Source organism: Xenopus laevis, chromosome 1L (genome assembly GCF_017654675.1).
Source record: "Xenopus laevis strain J_2021 chromosome 1L, Xenopus_laevis_v10.1, whole genome shotgun sequence".
Taxonomy (NCBI): domain Eukaryota; kingdom Metazoa; phylum Chordata; class Amphibia; order Anura; family Pipidae; genus Xenopus; species Xenopus laevis.
In genome coordinates this window covers 26,499,525-26,524,681 of record NC_054371.1, presented here as the reverse complement: position 1 = coordinate 26,524,681, position 25,157 = coordinate 26,499,525, and the positions used below count along the sequence as shown (strand labels likewise).

General features: G+C 40.6%; 1 protein-coding gene across 1 annotated transcript; it reads left to right on the top strand.

Moving 5' to 3' along the window:
• On the top strand, window positions 1-23,980 carry wfs1.L (Wolfram syndrome 1 (wolframin) L homeolog). Its single transcript, NM_001096376.1, is given in 8 exon segments — window positions 1-158; window positions 4,984-5,136; window positions 12,063-12,154; window positions 16,852-16,996; window positions 17,624-17,794; window positions 18,392-18,472; window positions 19,917-20,062; window positions 21,323-23,980. Coding segments are annotated over 7 exon segments (2,583 nt in total). The 5' UTR covers window positions 1-158; window positions 4,984-4,988; the 3' UTR covers window positions 23,123-23,980.
• Window positions 23,981-25,157: the final 1,177 nt, after the last annotated feature.

Below are 25,157 nucleotides of genomic sequence, written 5' to 3'. Positions count from 1 at the left end.
TGCCAATGCTCTCAGCTGCCTGCAATCATCTGACGGGCCTGGTTATGCCTCTCTGTGCCGGGACTGCTCGCCTCTGCTTCTAGTCTCTCCCCGGGCTGCGACAGGCTGCTTCCTTCCTCCAGGGTTCATGGAAAGGACGCAGTGATTGCTAAGTGCTGGTATGTGGAGTGCAGACACTCTGATCCATTGTATATATTATATGTGTGTGTGTATCTACAAATGTTGTCATACTGGGCACAGGGATTGTATATAGTAATGTACTTCTGTTCTGTACTGAGAGTGGTGGGGACATGCTGCTGTATTGGATCCAGGGAGTGAACAGTATAGATCTGGAGTGTATTGGATCCAGGGAGTGTACAGTAGATCTGGAGTGTATTGGATCCAGGGAGTGTACAGTAGATCTGGAGTGTATTGGATCCAGGGAGTGTACAGTAGATCTGGAGTGTATTGGATCCAGGGAGTGTACAGTATAGATCTGGAGTGTAGTGGGTGGGCACCTGTTGGTGTATTGGATCCAGGGTCTGTATATACAGTGCATCTGTACTGGGAATGGGTGGTGGATACAGAGACAGTGTCTGGAGTGGGTGGGTACAGGCTCAGTGTATATACAGTGCATGGAGTACATGTTGAAACATTGGATACACTGTATATACAGTGAGAGGGGTTCACTTTGTTATACTGAGTTACAGGGACAGTGTATATATAGTTGGAGTGGTTGTGGGTACAGGCAGTGTATTCTACAGTATGGATTCATATTGCGATGGGGGGGTCAGTGATAGTTTATTGGGCACAATGTGTGTGTGTGTATATATATATATATATATATATATATATATATATATATATATATATATATATATATATAATGTGTGTATATAGGTTGGTGAGATGATCCTGGTATGTGGTTACACCGAGTGTATATATTCATTACAAAACTCTACTAGGAACGTATTGGTATATGCTGGTACATTGGTAAAAGTCCATTGGCCTGGATCTGTACTTGGAATGAGTGGGCACATGTTGGTGGATTATGTACAAGGGCAGTGTATATACAGTATGGCTCTGTACTGAGTGTTCATATTTTGGTTTCGGGGACTGCGTATTAGGTACATAGACTGTTTATATATAATCTGGATTTATACTAGAGTGGGTGGTTGGTATATTATTGATAAGGACTGTACATATACAGTATGGATGGGGAGTGAGTGGGTACATGCTAGCACTATATACTGTATAATGGCTACAGGCAGTGGGGTTATAATATACAGTATGTCACAAGAGTGGGTGGATGCTTATTGGTGCACTGACTGACTGCATATAGGCGGCGTGGATCTGAATTGGCCCTGGTTGAGTACATGTGAGAGAATTGACTGAAATGAGTGTGTTTATTCTGTGTGCTTTGTGTATATGGGCTATAGCTATTGTGTGTGTAATACATTGCCAGGCTGTAAGGGGTGCTCTGGAAATTGCAGTTCCAAAGCAGCTGGAGAGCCAGATTAAAGGCCTTTAGAAACCTGTTTGGGTACATACCAATCCAAGGATAATATAGGATACCACTTCTAACCACAAATTTGTGCAGTGTGGGGCCTGTGAGTCACAGTCACACTCGCTGATGTTGGGCAGAAGTTGAGGTATAGGGAACTAGTGGTTCCCATGTCATTAGATAACTATACACTATAACTATACCTTGTCCTTGTTGGGTTCCATATTAATTTGTTTCCTAGTTAGTCACAGTCCACAAAAGACATAGAACAGGCAGGGGTGGGCTACTGCTGCAAACCCTATCACTCACTGACCGTTCTTAAAGGAAAACTATACCCCTCAAACAATGTAGGTCTTGATAAAAAGATATTGCACAAAACAGCTCATATGTAAAACCCTGCTTCATGTAAACAAAACATTTTCATAATAATATACTGTTTAGCAATATGTGCCATTGGGTAATCATGAATAGAAAACTGCCATTTTAAAAACTACGGGCAGCCCCCTGGGATCGTAGGATTCACGGTGCACACAAACAAACTGCATGTTAGGTCACATGAGCCAATTAACAGACAGAGTTCTGTCTTTTGCTTCAACAAACTTCTTCCTGTTACAGTTAGAGCTGCAGTATTTCTGGTCAGGTGATCTCTGAGGCACAGACCATCACTAAATGGTGGTTCAAGGCAATATTTACTGAAATATATATTCCAGTTTGATAAGATTATTTAATATGCCACTTAATTTGATAGCAATATTTACTGAAATATATATTCCAGTTTGATAAGATTATTTAATATGCCACTTAATTTGATATAAACTATCTGTTGCTCAAGTATTCATTTTGGGGGTGTAGTTTTCCTTTAACTGACAGTGAACAGGACATTGTTGGATATTTTACACATAGACAAAGCCAAGGAGCTACACTGGGTGCTGATTGTAACAAACCTGGGCCCTTTACGGGTGCGATGCCAATGAGGTAGTTCGGGAGATAAGTCGCCCGGAAGAAGAGGAGATTTGTCGACGGGCGACTAATCTCCCCGAATCTGAGAGTGTGCCCTGACCCTTAAACAGTACAAGATTAGGACATTGTTTAATACTCCCAAAGGGGCATTGCATTTGTGTGTGGTTTTTTTTTATGGGCAAGAGAAGGGACTGCCATGTTGCATGCCTCTATAGAGCCATTATTCCAATTTCAGCAGCAACAATTCTGTGTGCACATTTAGTAAATCCTATTTATTCATGCTCTTTAAATGGGGAAATTAATCCAAACGAATAAAAGGGACGTATTGTGGTGTATCCCATAATCCAGACGCTGAGTTCTGACTAGTACAGTAGTACAGATCTGCTTGCTGCCTCATGGAGAAGTTGCTGAGCACAGTAACTATTACATACCAGGGGAGAGAACATCCTATTTTAATGCACCAGCAGTGTCACTAAATGCCAGGGGCCTCTCACTGCCGCTCTGTTTTCTTAGCGATTAAAGGGCCAGTAACACCATAGGGAAAGCCCAATTTCATCTTGAATGGCTGTTGTTACTGATCCTTTAACATGCATGTAATGAAGGAAGCCCACACAACATGCAAGTCACAGTAAGAGCTGGAAGGAATCTGACTACTGCTAAATTGTTTTAAAGGTGTAGTCAGGAAAAGCAGTGCAGAGAATAATAAAGGACAAAACTGTATGGCAATAAAATGGGAAACCGTCATGTGATATAAACATGAACCTTAAAGGAGACATATTATATATAAAACAATAATGTGGCAGTGCGTTAAACTATTTTAGATGTAGAAGGAATGTGCTTTAAAATATTTTGTTTCTGATTACATTATTGAAGATTTCTGCAAAAACCCTTGTAGTCCCGCCCATCTGTTCCACTTCTTGCCCGCCACTGAATTCTCTGGCTGTGCAGGGGAGCTGGTGGCTCTCAATGTAGAATAGGAACCAATCAGCATCTAGGCTGACCTGATAGGGAACTGAAGCCTGTCTTTGCTTGTGTTACTTCAGGGCTGTGATTGGCTGTCCCCCTCCTACTGTGCTTCTGGCTGGAACCTTTAGGACACTCCCACCCCTCATTTGAAACACAGACAGGGACCAGAGGACATCTATAAGGAGCGCCAGCAAAGGGTCAAATTTTAAAGACCATATTAATTAACACCCAAAAGTAAAACCAGCACCATATAGTATACATCATTGCCTACAAAATTAGGTTTTTTTTTTAGAAATCTATTCTATATGTCTCCTTTAAATGTTTAATAATGCGCTTTTTTTCACGAATCAAACTGGTTCTGCTATTTAAAACTGGGGTGACGTTCATATATTTTTTTTTTTTTACTTTTGCTGGTTCCCCTTTAAAGCATAGACCACATTGCTTCTAAAACTGAAAAATGTTTATCCAACTTTTTGTTCTGTGGATAAAATCAAGAAATTCTTTGTTTGTTCAACACAACCTAAGCACCTAGTTTGGAAAGAGTTATTACAGGCCCTGCGATTTATTTATTTATTTATTTATTTTTACTGTTGGGGCCGTTCCCATTTTGGCCACTTGCACAACTGAATTACAATGGCATGAGACAGCAGCACAAGAGGAATATTTGTTGATATGTATAAAAAAGATTTCTGGAATTCGATAGGGCGTTACTCTCGTTTTCTGACTGCAGCAGAGCACTGTAAGGAAAGAGTCCTGCATTCATTTTTTAATAAAAGAGAAGGTTAAAAACCCCAAACTGCATTTGCCCTTTCTGCTGAAGGACTGCTGTAAAGGTACCTATAGACAGCAACCCTATGAAACTCTATATATTGTCTGCACTTAATGCTACTGAGAAAAGGGCACCAAATGAGCCATAGTGCCTCATGCGGACTCATAGACATACTAGAGAAGGCAATTGCACTCATACATGCTTAATTCACCAGGATTTGGGGGCCTTTAGACTGTAAACTCTACGGTGTAGGGTCCTCCATCCTTGACACTGAGCACTTATTCTGTATTGTAATTATATTCATGTGAATTGTATTTCTAGTAATGCACTTATTTTTACTGATTATTGCAGTGACCCCTTGTTTGTTACTACAGGTATGGCATCTTTTATCCGGAAACCTGTTATCCAGAAAGCTCCGAATTACAGAAAGGCCGTCTCCCATAGACTCCATTTTAACTACATTTTTCAAAAGGAATTTCTATTTCTCTGTAATAATTAAACAGTACCCTGTACTTGATCCAAACTACTAAATAATTAATCCTTAATGTAAGCAATACCAGTCTATTGGGTTTATTTAATGTTTACATGATTTTCTAGTAGACTTAAGGTAGCAAGATCCAAATTACAGAAAGCCCAGAGCGTTCTGGATAACAGATCTCATATCTTTACTAATTTATTGTTTTGCTGTACAGTGCTTTGAAGGAGCGCTATACAAATAAAGATATACATACATACAGCATTTCCAGACTAAGGTAACATAATTACTGGTATCTGTATTTCTAAACACCTTTTTTGTTTTTTTCAGATAAAATGGATTCAGAGCCATCAACACCCCCTCACCTGCTGGGCAGATCTCAGCTCAATGCTGCCACCCCTGCTGAAGGCCAAGAAGACCCTCACACACCAGGACCCAGCGTGTCTGCTCCATCGTCACCCCGAGTATTTTCCCCTGTGACTGGTAATGAACCAAGTGCCTAATGATGCAAAAGTTTTTAGATCACTTTAAAACCCTTAATAAATGTGAGCTCTGTGTAGTCACAACAGCATTTCTCTCTTTTGCTAATCACATTATTTTGTGCTGATTTTACTGAGTTGACAGGGTACTAGAGCCAGAGCTCTTCGACAGGGCCAGTAGCTAGTAAGAAGCAATTGGAAATGGGCTTTTTTTTCCACTGAAGCTTAATAAACAGGGACACAACCAATTCAGTTCAGGTATGCGACCTGTTATCCAGAATGCTCGGGACCTGGGTTTTCTGGATAATGGTAGAAAGAAAGAACTTACAGAACTCGCACACCCTGGCCGTCCAGACAAACATGAATCCCAGGTGCTCGGCAATAGAGGAACTTGGCAACCTCAAAAGTAGCGTAGAAACAGAACACACCGGCCCAACATGGGTACTGCTAGCAGGTAACGAGCAAGGTTATACCTGCTAGCAGTACCCATGTTGTGCCGGTGTTTTCTGGATAATGGACCTTTCCATAATTTGGATCTTCATAGTTTAAGGGGCCGATTCATGAAGCTCGAGTGAAGGATTCGAATTAAAAAAACTTCGAATTTCGAAGTGTTTTTTGGGCTACTTCGACCATCGAATGGGCTACTTCGACCTTCGACTACGACTACGAATCGAGCGATTCGAAGTAGAAATCGTTCGACTATTCGACCATTCGATAGTCGAAGTACTGTCACTTTAAAAAAAACTTCGACCCCCTAGTTCGGCAGCTAAAAGCTACCTAACTCAATGTTAGCCTATGGGGAAGGTCCCCATAGGCTTGCCTAAGTTTTTTTGATCGAGGGATATTCCTTCGATCGTTGAATTAAAATCCTTCGAATCGTTCGATTCAAAGGATTTAATCGTTCGATCGAAGGAATAATCCTTCGATCGTTCGATCGTAGGATTTGCGCTAAATCCTTCGACTTCGATATTCGAAGTCAAAGGATTTTAGTTCCTAGTCGAATATCGAGGGTTAATTAACCCTCGATATTCGACCCTTCATACATCTGCCCCTAAGTGTACTTGAAAATAATTTATAAAGAAATAGGATTTTTATTCCTTCAATAAGGATGAATTATATCATAGCTGGGATCAAGTACAAGGTACTGTTTTATTATTACATAGAAAAAAGAAATAAAAAAATTATATTATTGGTTTATAGTGGAGTCCATGGGAGACAGCCTTCACGTCATTCTGAGATTTCTGAATAGTGGATTTTCGGATAACGGATCCCAAACATGTAGTTGGTTCTGTATTTGACCATTTTTTGAAGGCCAAACTGAATCTGATCCCTTAGGGCAGTGCTGTCCAACGGCCTGAGACCCCCTTGTTTACTCCTCAAATTCAGACTGTATTCCCCCTGCATTATTCACACCTGTGTTGTTCCCTAAAGCCCTGTACCGTTCACACCTCCGAGCCAGACTGAAAGTGCCATACTCTGCCTGCCCTATTCTCCATGAGCTCCATACGCAGCCTGCCCTATGCTTCCTGTGTGTGCCATACTCTGCCTGCCCTATACCTCCTGTGTGTGCCATACTCTGCCTGTCCTATGCTCCCTGTGTGTGCCATACTCTGCCTGCCCTATGCTCCCTGTGTGTGCCATACTCTGCCTGCCCTATAACTCCTGTGTGTGCCATACTCTGCCTGTCCTATGCTCCCTGTGTGTGCCATACTCTGCCTGTCCTATGCTCCCTCTGTGTGCCATACTCTGCCTGCCCTATACCTCCTGTGTGTGCCATACTCTGCCTGTCCTATGCTCCCTGTGTGTGTCACACTTTGCCTGCCCTATGCTCCCTGTGTGCCATTCTGTGTCTGCCCTACACTACCTGTGGCATATAAGCCTGGTAGGGTTAGTTCTAGGGTTTTCTTAGCATTTGGAAATTGTTGTTAGGAGCCCCTAAGGTGTTTAATCATGTGCTGGAGGGTACTGTATCCACTCGGGAGGAGGAGGCATATGGATATAAGTGATAGGGTGGATATGGTCTTAAAAGTTCTTGTGGTAACGTGTGTGGTTTAAAGTGGCTGTGGTTTAAATGGGGTAGTGGAAAGTGGCCACTGAGGAACGTGCACCAATTCTCAAAAGGAGAGATAATCAATGTGCTGACTGCTTTTTCAAGATTAAATGCGGGAGTGGTCAACACTGGCTTCCATTATTCTCCCTCCACCACGTACACCAGAAATATTCCTGCCCCTAGTACCACAGAAGTTAGACAGTACTGACTTAGGGAAATGCACATGGGGCAGTCAGTGGTTTGTCACTAGTGTTTTGTAGCTGGGGTGGGTAATAAAATACTCCATATAGCTCTAAGTTAAAGGGGTTGTTCACCTTTAAATTAACTTTTTGTATGATGTAGAGAGTGATATTCTGAGACAATTTGCAAAAGGTTTTCATTATTTTATTTTTTGCAGTTTCTGAGTTATTTAGCTTTTTTATCCTCCACCTCTCCAGCTTGCAATTTCAGCAATTCCATTGCTAGGATCCAATTTACTCTAGTAACCATGCATTATATGAGTAAGAGACTGGACTATGAATAGGAGAGGCCTGAATAGAAAGATGACTAATAAAACGTAGCAATAACAATACATTTGTAGCCTTACAGATCATTTGTCTATAGATGGGGTCAGTGACCTGCATTTAAAAGAGTCAGAAGAAGACCAACAATTAAAAAACTAAAAAAAGAAAAAATGAACGTCCAGTTAAAAGTTAAAGGTGCCTTTTCTAGAAAGCAATTGCTGCATGAAAACATTGGGTTCTGTGTTTTTGATTCAGAATCACCTGCCCAAAACTGCACCTAAAGCTTTCAGGGATTTTTAATTTGGAGATTTGATGTCTTTTAATAAATGCCACTTGTGGTTGAGCTTCACCTTCAAAAGTACGACCATTGTGCTGCACACTTTTAGCTTTAGCCTGTTATACTGCTATTTTGTGGGTGGTCAAACCTCATATCCCGGAAATTAGCCTTAGATATCAATAATGTCTGCTGCCAAAATACTGTATAATGGTTGAGCTCAGTCCATCTGGTACAAGCTGAAAGCTGTTATGTGGTCATTAGAGCATTAGGTCTCTTTCCAGTTTACAGGCAGAGAGAGAGATATTTGGGTAATAAACGTCAGATTACTCACACCAGGGTACATTTATTTTTGCAGGAACAATAATGTTTAGATGCACACTCATTTGCTGACACAGAGCCAGTGCAGTGACTCATTGCACCTGGTCATAAATTTGCCTGTTGCACTGAAAATATTTCACATAAACAGCAAATGCACCAGCCACACTTAGATCTACCCCCTAGCCTTTATTTTTTTAAAAACGTTTTATTCAACATTTTGACAGTCAGATGTTATGTCCATTTATTTTTTACATATATATTTTAGCTGTATCACTGCAGTTAGTTTTTCCATCTAGGAGACCCACCAAATCCTCCTTTTAACTTCCAGTAGTGTAGGAATGCCTTCCTTCCATGTATGCTGCATCTAGTTGCTACACAAGTAAAGTCATGCACCTGGGATGTAAAAATATCCAAGCCACTTATACCCTTAATGGGACTGCACTAGGCAAATCCATTATGGAAAAGGACCTTGGAGTCCTTGTAGATGATAAACTTGGCTGTAGCAAGCAATGCCAGTCAGCAGCATCAAGGGCAAATAAGGTCTTGAGTTGTATTAAAAAGGGCATAGAGGAAAGGGAGGAGGGGGTCATTCTTCCACTGTATAGAGCACTTGTAAGGCCCCATCTAGAATATGCCGTACAGTTTTGGTCTCCATCACTCAAACAGGACACTATTGTATTAGAGAGGGTACAGAGAAGGGCAACTAAGCTGGTAAAAGGTATTGAAAATCTTAGCTATGAGGAAAGACTGGCCAAATTGGAGATGTTTACGCTGGAGAAGAGGCGCTTAAGGGGTGATATGATGACTATGTATAAATATATAAGGGGATCATATAATAATCTCTCTAATGCTTTATTTACCAGTAGGTCCTTCCAGCTGACACGAGGTCACCCATTCCGATTAGAAGAAAAGAGGTTCCGCCTAAATATTCGGAAGGGGTTTTTTACAGTGAGAGCTGTGAAGATGTGGAATTCTCTCCCTGAATCAGTGGTACAGGCTGATACATTAGACTTTAAGAAGGGGTTGGATGGCTTTTTAGCAAGTGAGGGAATACAGGGTTATGGGAAATAGCTCATAGTCCAAGTTGATCCAGGGACTAGTCCGATTGCCATTTTGGAGTCAGGAAGGAATTTTTCCCCCTCTAAGGCAAATTGGAGAGGCTTCAGATGGGTTTTTTTGCCTTCCTCTGGATCAACTGGCAGATAGGTAGTTAATAAAAAAAAAGGTTGAACTCGATGGACATGTGTCTTTTTTCAACCTTACTTACTATGTTACTATGTTACAAATTTATAGTTATACAATAGTTTAAATTCCTTCTTGGTGAGGGAGTCAGATTTGAAGGTGAGTAGTTCTAGCCAGGGATCTCTAATAAGACGCTTAGGAGAGCAAACATTTCTTTACATAGGTCAAACATTATTGGGCATTCCCACCACATATGTAATTCGTCTCCCACTTCTTCACATCCACTGAAACAGTTGGGGTTAAAGCCGTCTAATAGATCTTGTGCAGTTTTGCCGTAGTCAGATACCAGTCATACAGTATATGCTTTTTCTTTAACAATTGTGTTGATAGATGCCTTTCTGATGCGGTCAAGTGCAAATTCCCAATGATTTATCTCTTGCACCTTATTGAGTCTCCTTTCCCAGCGTTCCATGTATTTGTTTTTATCTGGGATGGCATGTGATCTGAGTTTGGCGTAAATCAGAGAGACTTGTCCCCTGCTATGGGGGTGTGCACAGAGGTATTCAAAGAATGTTTTTTGTTTAAGGGTCTTGCCCATTTGTGTTTGTAATGTTATTTTGTAATGTTCTCGGAGAGGAATAGAATGTTTGTTTCATGGGTCTTTCCAAGTTATTATGTTGCCAAGTAGGGTCATGCTGTTTATGTCTGAAAAGTCATTGTCTAGCCACCAACTGAACGATTTTGAATCTTGGCCTGAAGGAAAGGCTGGGTTATGGAATATTGGAGTATATGGAGATAGGTTTGAGCAAATCTCCTCCTTATATTTAAGCTTCATCTTGTCCCAAAGATTAATGGTCTATTTCAGTATTGGATTTGTGGATGATGATGGGGGTCTAGCTTCTCCTGCGGACCATAAAAAACTTCAAGGTGATAATGGTGTAAGCAGATGGGCTTCTAAGGAACCCCATTGGACAGTGTCTCCCCCTACCCTTTATTACATCCCATATTAGGGACTGTCCTGCTAAATTAAAGGGCATGTGAAGGTGAACATTTTCAATACATTTTCTACATCTCGGGTGATCGCCCATGACCACAAACAGTCAGTATTGCACAGACCAACAGCCTATAGTTAAACAGTAGCCATGTTTTTTGATACAATGATGATGCCAATATGTGATCCGGGCTCAGTCAGATACTGATCAGGCCCCGTAGAACAGGGAACACATCAGGCTGTAGGTAGAAGCATCTCTAAATTGGACTGGGTGGGCCCACCATTTGAATTGAGCCAATCAGCCTAATCTGGCCTATTATGTATACTTTACCTGTCTGCAGCCAAACCTAGGGATGCCTTGTTATGATGTATAAATCTGCTCCTATAGTGCCGGGAGCACATTGCACACTCTTGCATAACCGAAACCTAAATTAGAAAACCACGTCGGTCCAGTCTGGTTCTGTTTCCAGTGTTTAAGCTGCGACAAATTCAAAAATGAATCCATGGTTGAGCAGGCAGAAATCATAATTGAGAGACCAGTGCTATAACATTACTTTTCCCTGCTTGCTTTGGATGGCCAGGTTGCAGTTTCTCCAGATCCAAACTAAAGTTCCGTTTCTCATTTGATCAGGAACTTCCTTCCCATGATTCCTTCTACTTTACCCTTTCTCTAGATATTGTTATCTGAGGAATGCCAAGTATTTTTGGAAATGTAGAGGAATTATCTAAATATAGAGATTGGCAGTCTCTACCTAAGATTTGTTTATTTTTAGTGCGACCCACCACACAATAATTAGCAGATAACATGGACAATTAGGAACAAATACATTTTGGCTGAATTACAAATCTACACCTTAAATTGCATATTCAAATTTGAGGGGAAAAAAATCATTTGGGAACTGATAGGATATGCAAAACCTAAATTTACATGAATATTTTTTTTCTGTTTTAAAGCTATTAAGCTATTCATTAACTGCTAAGATGGCCAGTACCATCTTCTGGTCAGGTTCTCCGACTGTCTGGTCAAGGAGGAATATGTTCAGAAGGAAAACAGAGAACTGTTCTAATGTTGCTCTGCTCGGGAAAGCGATGGGAAGAGGCATCTGTTGATTTTGGTCTGTTTTCTTAGCAGATAAAAACACCCCAAGCATTTTTCTTTGTTACATCGAGAGGGCGCATATGTACAGAACCCCTCTATGAAGGATTCTGAGTTGCCAGATTAACTTGCCAGTGTATAACTTCAGATTTATTGGTCAGAAATAAACAGCTGATCAATGCAACTATCTGACTTCCTGCGCCTACTGTAAATCCCGCCCCAGCACCACAGTCTATTGCCCAATGGCAAAATATGCCTCCTGACTTATGATTTGCCATATTTTGCCAGTGTCTTCAAATGCTGGGGGGGCATGAAATGCACAGAGAGAAGCTGAGGTTCCCTCCATCATCGATTCTAAATCATTGCCCAGCGGGCGCTACATTGACTAGTATCCTTTAAAGTCATGGGCTGATATACCTCTACTCACCAGCATTTTCACATTTCTGCAGCACGGAACTATATATATTTTTATTATTAGAATGTAGATTTCTGATGTATATTTGTTTTCAACAGATGACATGAGTGATGAACTGAACCCACAGGAAGCTGTCTTTCAGGAACTTCTAGAAAAAGCCAAGGCTGGAGATGCAAAGGCACAAAGTGAGGTAAATTACTTCATATTTACCTTTTCACTTACTTCACTTACTTTACTTTTACTCAAACTCCCATACCGGTTATGTTAAAGGCCCTTCCCAGAGGCTATTATTCTCCTGCTACTATAGACACCATCTCTCCCTACTATACCTGCTATCCCACAGTCACACTCCCTTCCCAGAGACTATTATCCACTGTTACTATAGGCACCATCTCTCCCTACTATACCTGCTATCCCACAGCCACACTCCCTTCCCAGAGACTATTATCCACTGTTACTATAGGCACCATCTCTCCCTACTATACCTGCTATCCCACAGTCACACTCCCTTCCCAGAGACTATTATCCACTGTTACTATAGGCACCATCTCTCCCTACTATACCTGCTATCCCACAGTCACACTCCCTTCCCAGAGACTATTATCCCACTGTTACTATAGGCAACATCTCTCCCTACTATACCTGCTATCCCACAGCCACACTCCCTTCCCAGAGACTATTATCCCACTGTTACTATAGACACCATCTCTCCCTACTATACCTGCTATCCCACAGTCACACTCCCTTCCCAGAGACTATTATCCACTGTTACTATAGACACCATCTCTCCCTACTATACCTGCTATCCCACGGTCACACTCCCTTCCCAGAGACTATTATCCCACTGTTACTATAGACACCATCTCTCCCTACTATACCTGCTATCCCACAGTCACACTCCCTTCCCAGAGACTATTATCCCACTGTTACTATAGGCACCATCTCTCCCTACTATACCTGCTATCCCACAGTCACACTCCCTTCCCAGAGACTATTATCCCACTGTTACTATAGACACCATCTCTCCCTACTATACCTGCTATCCCACAGTCACACTCCCTTCCCAGAGACTATTATCCCACTGTCACTATAGGCACCATCTCTCCCTACTATACCTGCTATCCCACAGTCACACTCCCTTCCCAGAGACTATTATCCCACTGTCACTATAGGCACCATCTCTCCCTACTATACCTGCTATCCCACAGTCACACTCCCTTCCCAGAGACTATTATCCCACTGTTACTATAGGCACCATCTCTCCCTACTATACCTGCTATCCCACAGTCACACTCCCTTCCCAGAGACTATTATCCCACTGTTACTATAGCTACTGTGGATCATTTTCCTATTTCTGTCAATAATAGGAAACCATTAACATCTGAAAACATAATGAAAACGAAACCTCCACCTTGAATGATTCACAATGTAAACAATGCACTGGCTCATCTCCATACACCTGAACTAAGCTTGTATACCTTAAAATAACGACTGTGGCTGCACAGGATTTAGTTTTACAGTCCTCATGTGTAATGTAGACTTGAATAACTCAGATTAGATTAAACTAAATTTACTTTATATAATATTACTAAATATTTAACATGGCTCACACATGGTTCAAAAACCACTGCTTGTAAAGCAGTCAAACAAGTTTAACAGCAGGTAAGACGGGACAGGTCAGGGGCGGGAATCTTTCTTATACCGCCTCAAGCTGTTGTCCTGAGAAAGTAGTAAAGCAATTATAACTCCATGAATAGTACTTACACAGTTGTTTAGTTCCCCTTTAAGCAGAAATGTTGAAAGTTTTGTATTTAAAGTGGTACACCCACATTCTAGCCCTGTGTGTAAGTTGCACTTTATATAAATCAATAACAGTGGCCAAAATGTTTTCTCTCTTTGGCAAACCATTGATATTATTAATTAAAAAGAAAGAATAAAATCTGCATATTCTCTTTTTCGCTATCAGGTATATAATGCTAAATAACTGCCATATAGCTTACAATTAGTATGCATTGGGCTGGGGCATATTTGACATTTATTCCTTGTGTCCTTGTGCAGTGATTGCAATAAGAAGCAAATTCGATGCAGGACTTCAGGGAATCTGCCCAAATTGCCTAAACATCCCTCTATAGAGAGTCAATTAATTAAATCTATTGGTTTATTATAGAGATCAGCTCAGTGCACTTGGTATGTTTATACAGGTATGGGACCTGTTATCCAGAATGCATAGGACCAGATCATGGATCTTTCCATAATTTGGATCTTCATAACTTAAGTCTACTAGAAAATCATGTAAACATTAAATAGGTTGTTTTTACTTCCAATAAGAATTAATGATATCTTAATTTGGATCAAGTTTGTTACTATTTTGTTATTACAGCGAAAAAGGGATCGTTTTTGACAATTTGAATTTATATATATATATATATATATATATATATATATATATATATAACAAGGGAAAGTTGTTTGGCCAGCTTCAATATATTGCAATATATGGACAAACAATCCCTGTGTTGTTTAAAGGGTAAGGCATTTTTCAGTAGCAGTATGCACAAAATGTCTCTGTCTTACATATATATTGATAATGTAATGGGTTGAGTGCAGAGGACTCTTGTATTTGTCTATATATATATATATATATATATATATATATATATATATATATATATATATATATATATATATATATATATATATAATCCGTTTGTGGAGCGCACACCATAAAGTAAATAATAGCCTGGGTGCCAGCCTGAAAGAAAATCATAGAGTCAATGCAGAAATGACGGCACTCACAGGCAAAAAATCAAACGATCAAATAAGGTGAAACCTTATTTGATCGTTTGATTTTTTGCCTGTGAGTGCTGTCATTTCTGCATTGACTATATATATATATATATATATATATATATATATATATATATATATATATATATATATATATATTCTGATTTAATTTTTCTTAATCAGTATTTGACGCTTTTAATAATTTTTTGCTTTCTTAAATATGAATATGCAAATTAGGCATCCTGTTCAGTTCCAGGCTGCCAGTTGGGTGTAGGGATGGACTAAATATGTTAGGGATGCACCAAATCCACTATTTTGGATTTGGCCGAACCCCCGAATCCTTTGTGAAAGATTTGGCCAAATATTGAAACGGAATCCGAACCCTAATTTGCAGATGCTGAAAAAGGCTGAATTATGCTGAAAAAGGCTGAATCCTGGCCGAATCCCAAACTGAATCCTGGATTCGGTGCATCCCTAAAATATGTAGTTTGGATTTGGCCAAATACCAGATTCTGCATAAAAGATTTGTCTGATTCCAAAAAAGTTATGGATTCAGTGCATTCCTGCACCTAACAACCAGTGGTGGCAAAAAGCTGCAAATTTGTCTTTATTTGTGCAGAGAGTACAACAAATAAATCTATTTATAAATATATAATATGTGCACGGTAATGGTATTTCTGTTAAATAGTCTCTATTCTTCATTCTTACTTAGGTTTTTTGGATTTGTGTACACGTAATGCTTTTCCTGCCATGACTTTTGCTTCTGTGCTCCCAACTCATCACACTCTTTCAGACTTGCATAAGAATCCCTTGTTATCAGGCTATACCCCCATAGCCACCCTGTAAGTAAGTCAAACCACAAAGATTGCAGGTTTGTGTATGTCCCAAGAGCTCACTGTTCTGTATTTCCTCAACCTCAGCCAGCGGTTGTATTACTGCAGTGCCAGTGTACATAATGCAGATCAGGAAACCCCTGGTGAGCGGAATTCTGTGGCTTTACACTTCCTGGGCTACTGACGTTGGGTCTGAGCTAAAAGCATAATTGCTGCCTGTTCTCTGTGCCGCAGGCAGTGCATCTAACGTGCATATCATATGAAGTGACCATGGTGAGATACAGGAAGAAAATAGTTTTGTGCTGAATACAAACATTCTATAACTGCAAACAAAAAAAACCCCATAGGTTCATTATCTGTGCAGTGCACCAGTATGGGGATGATGTGACCACCTATCTGTGCTCTGTTACAAGGGGCATAATTGTGTTTTTGGAACATGCCCATTATTTTCATTGTTTACTGTGAGCTTGGCATGTGGATAACACTATATATTTTGGGCCAAGTCAAAATTTGTTTTGTGTAGCATGGGTATCTCATTCAACTAGAATGTATTGCTGTTATAGAATTATTCACCCGGCCCTGTGTGCGCCCATCAGACATCTGTATAAAACTGTATAAAACTGAGCTGGTGTAGCAGAACCTACAGGGTGAGATTTGTTATCCTGGGTGCTCCTGAACAGTTACAGGGGAAGTGATACTAAGATTTTTTGTTTTTTCCGGAAGATGCTTTCTTCAGTCATTTGCCATTTCCTTTATTTCCTCTTTTTATTTAACTGCAGTATAGTAACCAGCATGATTACTTTATATAGACCAAGGAAGGCTTTGTCCTACAAAATAATGTTAAGCACTGCAGTAGGGGGTATAAACAAACACACACACACAAATTGTATTTAATCCAAACTAAGATATAATTAATTCTTATTTTAAGCAAAAATAGCTTATTGGGTTATTTAATGTTTACATGATTTATCTATCTATTTATCTATCTATTATTATTATTAACATGCATCTATGTACCAAATAAAACACTTATTTTGATGAAAACATTGGTGTGCGGATCCTTGCAAACAAACCTATATATATATATATATATCATAACTGGCGCTTAGTGATGTAATTTCTGTAACATGACTCAGTGATAATAATGTACCCCCTGTCGTAAAATATGAGGCCTTTGGAGTAAGAGGCCCTATATGCACCAGGACGCAGCTGTGATATAACCTTCACTTACACTCACACCAATATATGTCCCTACACTGTGTTGCAGGTTGGAAAACACTACTTGAAACTCGCTGAAGAGGAAGACGAGGAGGTAAACAGCTGTGCGGCTGTTGACTGGCTTATTGCATCTGGCAAGCAAGGTCGGAGGGATGCCGTCAAGTTGTTACGGAGATGTTTGGCTGACCGAAGAGGTTGGTTTGCACTCTTATCTAATCAATGGCATCTTTGTATTTGCCACATTGAGCCAAGGAACTGAGCAGTAAAGTGTCAAAAGATGCTTCAGTAAAATAAGCTGTTGTGTGCCCCACCCTCACCCAAACAGCAGGGGACGTTGTTTTACTAATTCTAAAATTGCAAAAGTGCTCACAAGAGCTCAGCAAGAGTAATTTTACATTGTCATATGACAAGTTTATGTCCCATTTAAACATGTAACCTTGCTTATTTATTCTTTTACATAATTATATGACAGCCTAGAGGTATAAGCACCAGCTTTTGTACTTGTCTCATGATACAGGGTGTTGTCTCATCTAAATCAGCTGTAGGAGCTTGATGTCCATTCCTGATTTAGAGGTCAGTCAGGAGTAGCTGTCACATGGATTGTATTACTAGGGTCACTCTTGGTTAATTGGCTCAGCGAATGGGAGAAATGTAAACCGTTTGGTATTAGTTTTTAGGTTGTACATTCCTTTTGCAGTTAAAGGGAAATAAAATAAACATTGTCAGACTGTGGGGGTCCTGTTTGAAAATAAAGTGTAAGCAGCAGGAATATAGTTCAATGTGATCCAGATTCCACTAACAGCTGAGCATTCTTTCCCAAGGAATCACAAATGAAAATGAAAGCGAGGTGAAGAATCTGTCATCTGAGACGGACTTGGAGAGGGCAGTTAGGAAAGCTGCCTTGGTCATGTACTGGAAGCTAAACCCAAAGAAGAAGAAACAGGTGTCTGTGTCTGAGCTGCTGGAAAATGTGGGCCAGGTCAATGCTGAAGGTGAGGGATACTAGCTGCTGTAGGGAGCGCGATTAGCAGCAGTATGATGGCATTTTTATTGAGACGATATAGGTTATTGGTCCTATCCGATATCCCAACAGATGCTTCCTTTATATACACAAGGGATCTCCATCTAATGGAATAAAGTTTTTTCTTCCCTTTTTGTAATGTGTACTAAGTATCAAGTAACGTATCTACTCATAAGTATCCTCTAAACATATTATACCTTCGTGTAAATCAGGGGTCCCCAACCGCCGGGCTGCGGACAATCTTGAACTGGGCCGCCAAGCCTAGGGGACAATTAACGTGGTGCGCCGAATTGGATGCCGACCCGTCCCCCGGGTCCTTGCAAAAAAATTTGACTCTAAACCGGTCCCCGGGCCAAATATGGTTGGGTTGTAAATATTTCTCTTATCTTTATAAAATGCCTCATTTAAAACACCCCAAATGTCTATAAAAATACTTTTTTATTTAGACAGTATATGCATGTGACCTCCTATTATTGCCGCTTAGCAGAACAAACTATACCAGTGCCTCTGTCGAGCCTTTATTAGCGATAACGAACCCCCAGATTAAACATGGAATTTTGTTTTGTAGATGGAAAGAACGAGCCGGGCCCCATTCCCAAGGCAGCACAGAAGCAGCGGAGGATCCTGGAACGTTTAGTCAGTAGTGAATGTGAGTAGATGATTGGTTCTCTTCTTCCGGGCATGTTCCCTAGTGTAGAGGCTGCTGTATAGTTGATATAGATCTGTTCTGCATAACAACATTACAAATATTGTTCCCCACACAATCATATACTGTCATTTCCCCAGGGTTACACCAGTCCTTTCTTTTATTTGTATTTACTCCAGGGATATCCAGCCTGTTAAACTCCGTCTACCAACGTCTGTATATAAATATACATGTATCTATGTCCCATGTCTTCAGCTCTTTTGAGTGACTGAGACTCCTGTCCTTATAATTTGTTATATTACATTAATATTCTCCCCACTGTAACACAAAAGTGTTCGAATATCTGCATTACCGCTTCCCGAATGCTGAATTCATATTACATTATTGTCATTTGGGGATATGGCATTAGTTCTTCATTTTTTTTAGATTGTGCAAGATTATATGGATTTGAACATGAGTGATATATAGAGAATATTGTTCAACTATTCATGTTGTTCTTATCATTTCTGGAATGTCCCATGCCCATGACATGCATACACAGCATAAAGTATTCTTATGCAACCTGGAAACTTATAAATGCGGTTTATATCTGCGGACTTTGTATAAAACAACTGTATTCAAGTGTTTGTTCCCAAAGTGATTCATGACCAACTCTTTAGTGAACTGAAAGTGAACACAATTGATGTAGAACCAGTCTATTGAGTTTATTTAGGGGCAAATTCATCAAGGGTCGAATTTCGAGGGGTTAAATCCCTCGAAATTCGACTGGGGAATAGAATCGAATAGGCAATTCGGGCGAATTTACGCGCTGGTGAATAGTCGAATTGGCGAATATTCGCCAGGCAAATAGGCGCTCGATCGAATATTCGCTCGAAGGATTTTCATTCGATCGAATGCCTTTTTATTCGATCAAAAACTTGGAAAACAAGCCTATGGGACTTTCCCATAGGCTTTTAAAGCAATTCGGTAGGTTTTAGGTGGCGAAGTAGGCAGTCGAAGTATTTTTAAAAGAGACAGTACTTCGACTATCGAATGGGCGAATAGTCGCAGCGTTTTTGCGCTCGATCCAGTACTTCGTCTATCGAATGGCGAATAGTCGCAGCGTTTTTGCGCTCGATCTATTCGAATCATTCTACTCAGGCGAATTTACGCCAATTCGATAGTCGAGAAGCACAAAAATTCAACGTTTTTTTACTTCGAATCCTTCACTCGAAGTTAGTGAATCGGCCCCTTAATGTTTACAAGATTTTCTAGTAGGTATAGAAGGTATAAAAACCCAAATTACGGAAAGATCCATTATCCAGAAAACCCCACGTCTCGAGCATTCTGAAAACCGATCCCATACTTTTTTTTGGGGGGGGGGGGTTTTGGTGCCCAACTCGGGTTTTGTTTCCTGAGAAAGTATCCATCACCATATAAACACATCATTGTTTTTGTTATATCCCAGCAAAGAGCTACATTGCGCTGGATGATTTTGTTGAGATTACCAAGAAGTATGCAAAAGGGATAGTCCCAAGCAATTTGATAATGCACGATGATGAAGATGATGAGTTTGCTGGAAAGAGCCCAGAAGAGCTGCCTCTGCAGCAAAAGGTAAATTACTCGACTCTTTCATTGGCTTGTTTTTTCATAACCATTATAGGAATAACAATATGACTAAATAAAAAGAACAATTGGATTTTAGATAGAAAATGATCCCTAGATGGTGCTGTTTGTTTAGTTCAGGAGCTTTGCCCAGTCTTTCTTCCCAGTTTAGGTATGGGTTAAGCTGGGCATACATGGAAAGTTGGTGAGATCACCAAACAAACAGATTTTCGCCTGCATTTGCCGCAGACACAACTGGCCAAATCAGCTTGATATGAAAGTCAACCCTGGGTCAAAGATGAAATCATACTGTGGAGACCCATCGGGAGAGGACCATATACACACACCTATGTGGTCCTTGTCTGTCAGGATTTTATAACCTGGTAGATGGCTAGCTTTTCAGTCCGATATCCGGTCCCATACACAGACCATTGAGCTGCTGACTTGGTCTGGAGGGACAGAGTCTCCACGCTTTATCAGCCTGTACATGGCCACCTTTACTGTTCTATAATTCATCTTTCTGATTCTCAGTTCTGACATGATATAGGCAGTTTTATCGAACCAGTAGACAGTGCTAAACTCCACTAGAGAAAGATACACAGGGTTTGCCTTTTTTGTTGGAGATGAACCCTCTCTTACAGGCTTGCGCTCAAGAAGAAGTCATGAGTGTGTAGATTTAAAACCCATACATGGACCCTCCAGCAACAAGCATCAGTTTCAAACTTGCAAATGAGCTCACAAGCAGCAGAGAAAGGCAGGTGCAAAAAAAGGTAAAAGGGGTTGTGCACCTTTAAATTAGCTTGTGGCATGTAGAGTGGTGTTCTTTGCTATTGGGGTTGTTTAGCTTTTTATTCAGCAGCTCTCCAGGTTGCACTTTCAGTAATCCAAATGCCCCTAGCAACCATGCATTGATTTGAATAAGAGGCAGGAATATAAATAGGAGAGGGCCTAACTAGAAAGACGAGTAAAATAAAAGTTGCGATAACAATAAATTTGTAGCCTTCCAGAGCAACCTGCACAAGTAATGTTTAGTTGCAACCTAAACCTGCAGGTTTTCAGGTTGACCCAATATCCAGAGATTGTTGAGATGTTGTAGAGAAGTATTGAGATAGATCTGGCTGCTTATATAGGAGCATGTCCGAATGACTTCAACAAGGAATTGGTATGATATGTGATTAATAAGGTGTTCCGGTAGCCCAAAATGTTGTGCAGTGTAAACTCCATTTCATCTTTACTGTGTGTTTCATTGTCTTTCTCTCTCCTCTCCAGATCATGAAGTACCCACTTCATGTCATTATGGAACTGAAGGAATACCTGATCGAAGCCGCCTCCAAGGCCGGAATGCACTGGCTGTCGACTATCATCCCTACTCATCACATCAATGCCTTGATCTTCTTTTTCATTATCAGCAATCTCACCATTGATTTTTTTGCTTTTTTTATCCCTCTGGTGATTTTCTACCTGTCCTTTATTTCCATGGTGATTTGCACACTCAAGGTTTTCCAGGACAGCAAAGCCTGGGAGAATTTCCGCACTTTGACTGACTTGTTGCTTAGATTTGAGCCCAATCTGGACATTGAGCAAGCCGAAGTGAACTTTGGTTGGAATCACATGGAGCCGTATTTGTACTTCTTACTATCTGTTTTCTTTGTCATCTTCTCCTTCCCGATCACCGACAGACACTGGATTCCATGCTCAGAACTGGCCACCATATCCATATTTTTCACCATCACCAGTTACTTGAGTTTAAGCACAAGTGCGGAGCCTTACACCCGCCGAGCCTTGATAACCGAAGTGGCTGCCGGTGCCCTCTTCCTATTGGATCTTTTGCCAATATCGCTGCCCTACGTTAAAATTCTTAGTAAAACTTTTTTTACGGTTCCTGTCGGTCATTTTATCGTATTTCACATAAGCGTCCCTTGCCTTCTCTTTCTCTATTTGTTCTATCTGTTCTTCCAAATGGCACGACTGAGGAATTTCAAAGGTTTCTATTGTTACCTGGTGCCCTACTTGGTTTGCTTTATGTGGTGCGAATTATCTGTTGTAATCCTACGTGAATCCACTACCATTGGCCTTATCCGGGCTTCTGTAGGTTATTTCCTCTTCCTCTTTGCTCTGCCTATACTTATTGTGGGCATCGTTGTCATGTGCATTGTCCAGTTCATAAAATGGTTTATTTCCCTAGAGCTGACAAAGATTGTGGTAACTGTACTTTTATGCACCATTCCTTTGCTTCTTCGTTGGTGGTCTAAAGCTAACTATTCCCTAGTAAATATGGTTAAATCCTTAACTAAAAGCTCCATTGTGAAGCTTATTCTGGTTTGGATCACCGCCATTGTAATGTTTTCTTGGGTATACGTATATCGATCTGAAGGCATGAAGGTTTATAATTCTACTTTGACTTGGCACCAGTATGGCTTCCTGTGTGGGCCCAGAGCATGGAAGGAAACCAATATGGCGCGGACCCAGATACTGTGCAGTCATTTGGAAGGGCACAGGGTAACTTGGGCAGGCAGGTTCAAGTATGTCCGGCTTACAGAAATTGACAACAGTGCAGAGTCTGCGGTCAACATGCTCCCGCTCCTTATAGGAAATTGGATGAGGTGTCTGTATGGCGAAGCTTACCCAACGTGTGAACCACAGAACGTCACCATGGAAGAAGAAGAGCTTTGCCGCTTGAAGTTCCTCTCTAAGCATTCATGCCACATGAAGAGATTTGATCGTTACAAATTCGAGATAACGGTGGGTATGCCTTTAAATGGGAGCAAGATGATTGAAGAGGACGACATAACGAAAGATATTGTGCTGAGGGCAAGCAACGAGTTTAAACAAGTGCTGCTGAACTTGCGGCAGGGCAGCATCATAGAGTTCAGCACCATCCTAGAGGGCCGCCTTGGCAGCAAGTGGCCGGTCTTTGAACTGAAAGCCATAAGTTGCTTAAACTGCATGGCCAAACTTACACCAGCCTCCAGACATGTGAAGATAGAACAGGACTGGAGGCGTGATGCCCATTCGGCTTTGAAATTTGCCTTTGATTTCTTTTTCTCCCCGTTCCTCTCGGCTGTTTGAAAAAAGTCATTATTGGACTGATGCGCAGAGAGAAAGTCACTGTGATAAAATAAACCAAAGTGTTATTTCTTTACACTAATTAGCTTTTACTGTAAGCATACCCTACTTGTTGGCACTTTCACTGGGATTGAACTACTGTAGCTTTGGGTATGTGTTCCTTCTGGAAGGGTGAAGTTCATCTTCGCTGGACTTCTCTACTTTCAACAGCTGCCTTGTTATTGGATGAATGTCTAAGTGGGGTGATTCTAAGAAATGGGGAGCTCCATGAGGAACATTGATCTAATCTTGGGGTAACCAAAAGGTAGATTGTGATCTATCAGCAGATCTTGGACTGGTGACCAGTAGATCTCATCATTGTCGATAAGAAACTCCCATTAGATCTCTGGGTGATTTTTTCTATCTTTCAGCGTAAAGGAAATGTAAACCTTTGAGCCTAAGTAAGAGCAACCAGCAGATACAGGCCATTTGTTTAATTAATGGGTCGGAATAAGACCATTGTAGCTGGCGCAGGTTAAAACAGTTTAATGGCAATGAGTGGCGATGCCATATTCGTGTTGTGATTCCATATTCACAGTATGGCTGCCAGAGGCATTGTACAATGATTGGAACCCGTGCTTTATGCTTCAGCTAAATACTTCTGCTAGGCGGGTTAGTTAGTCCAGCTAGGCTAGCTTTTGGCTGTTGGCATTTATCTTTGCAAATGTATTTATAACTCTTCTTTTCTATGCAAATAATATAACCTTAACTGTCACTACACAAGATTCAAATGGTACCTGCTGTGTGTTGTTTTGTATTCCAAATAGGAACAAATATTGGATGTGGACTTAAATACAATTAAAATGCCTTATCACAAGTCAATCATTTTGTTTGTGCTTTTTAAAGGAGAACTAAAGCAAGAGGGTGTGCTGTTAATATTCCTGACCAGTCCATGTATGGCCAACTTTCCATTCTTCTTGAATTCCATGGTCTTCACCCAAAAAACAGAATGGAGCTGGAGGCCTTGGTCTAAATGGCGCCTACTAAAGGATTTTCTTGTCCCCTACTGAAGGGCTCCATAGATTTATTTTATGCCATTATTTATACTGCAGAAACCCATGAATAGCCTGTAAGATGTTACTATACTCTTAGGGGGTTATTTATCAAAGGTCAAGGTTTGTGAGTTTTTTTCAACCTCGAATAAACTCACAACTCGAATGTTTCCTTATTTATGAAAAAAACACAATGAACGCAATCAGCAGTGGGAACTCTAATAATACTCTAATACTCGAATTGATAGAGTTATCGGCAGAAAAAAAAACTAGCTCAAATTGATTGAATTTTTGAGCGCAAACCACCAAAAAAAACCCTGAAAATGATGAAGGCTAAAAACATCTTCAAATCATTCAAGGGACCTCTGCCGTTGACTTCTAAATGACATCGACACCATTTAGCTGGAGTATTTTCGGATTCAAGGTTTTTGCAGCTTCGGGACATAATAAATCCCGATTAAATTTCAGGTTTTTACTGAAACTACTCACAAATTTCTCTTTAAAAAAACTCGACCTTTGATAAATAACCCCCTTAGTGAAGTCTTCAGTTAACAAACACTGCTCAGTCGTGTCACTTCACATTTGCAGCTCCTATTTCAAAACATATAGGGGGGTGGGGTACTGCAATGAAAGGTAAAACGTTTCCTACTGGTCTAGTAACCCATAGCAACTGGTTTGCTGTTTAACAAGGGTTGAAGGAGGCAACAGCTGCTAGGAAAAGGGGTAAATAAAATAGACATGATTTATTTGTGGGAGGATACTGTGGCCTGACTTCAGGAACTTAATTGTGCCATGGTTTGTCTCTGGAATGAAAGTAACCTCTGTGTATGGCTGCACTTTCACGCTACCCAGGTACAGGTTCAAGGTGAGAAAGTACCATTACACCAAGCGCAAATACGATACGAATACACTAGTTCACTAAAATGTGGTTTCGTCCCTGCGTCGAACACTGGCGACTTTTCACTAGATTTAATTTGGCTGTGGGAGCATTTCATAGCGAAGATGCG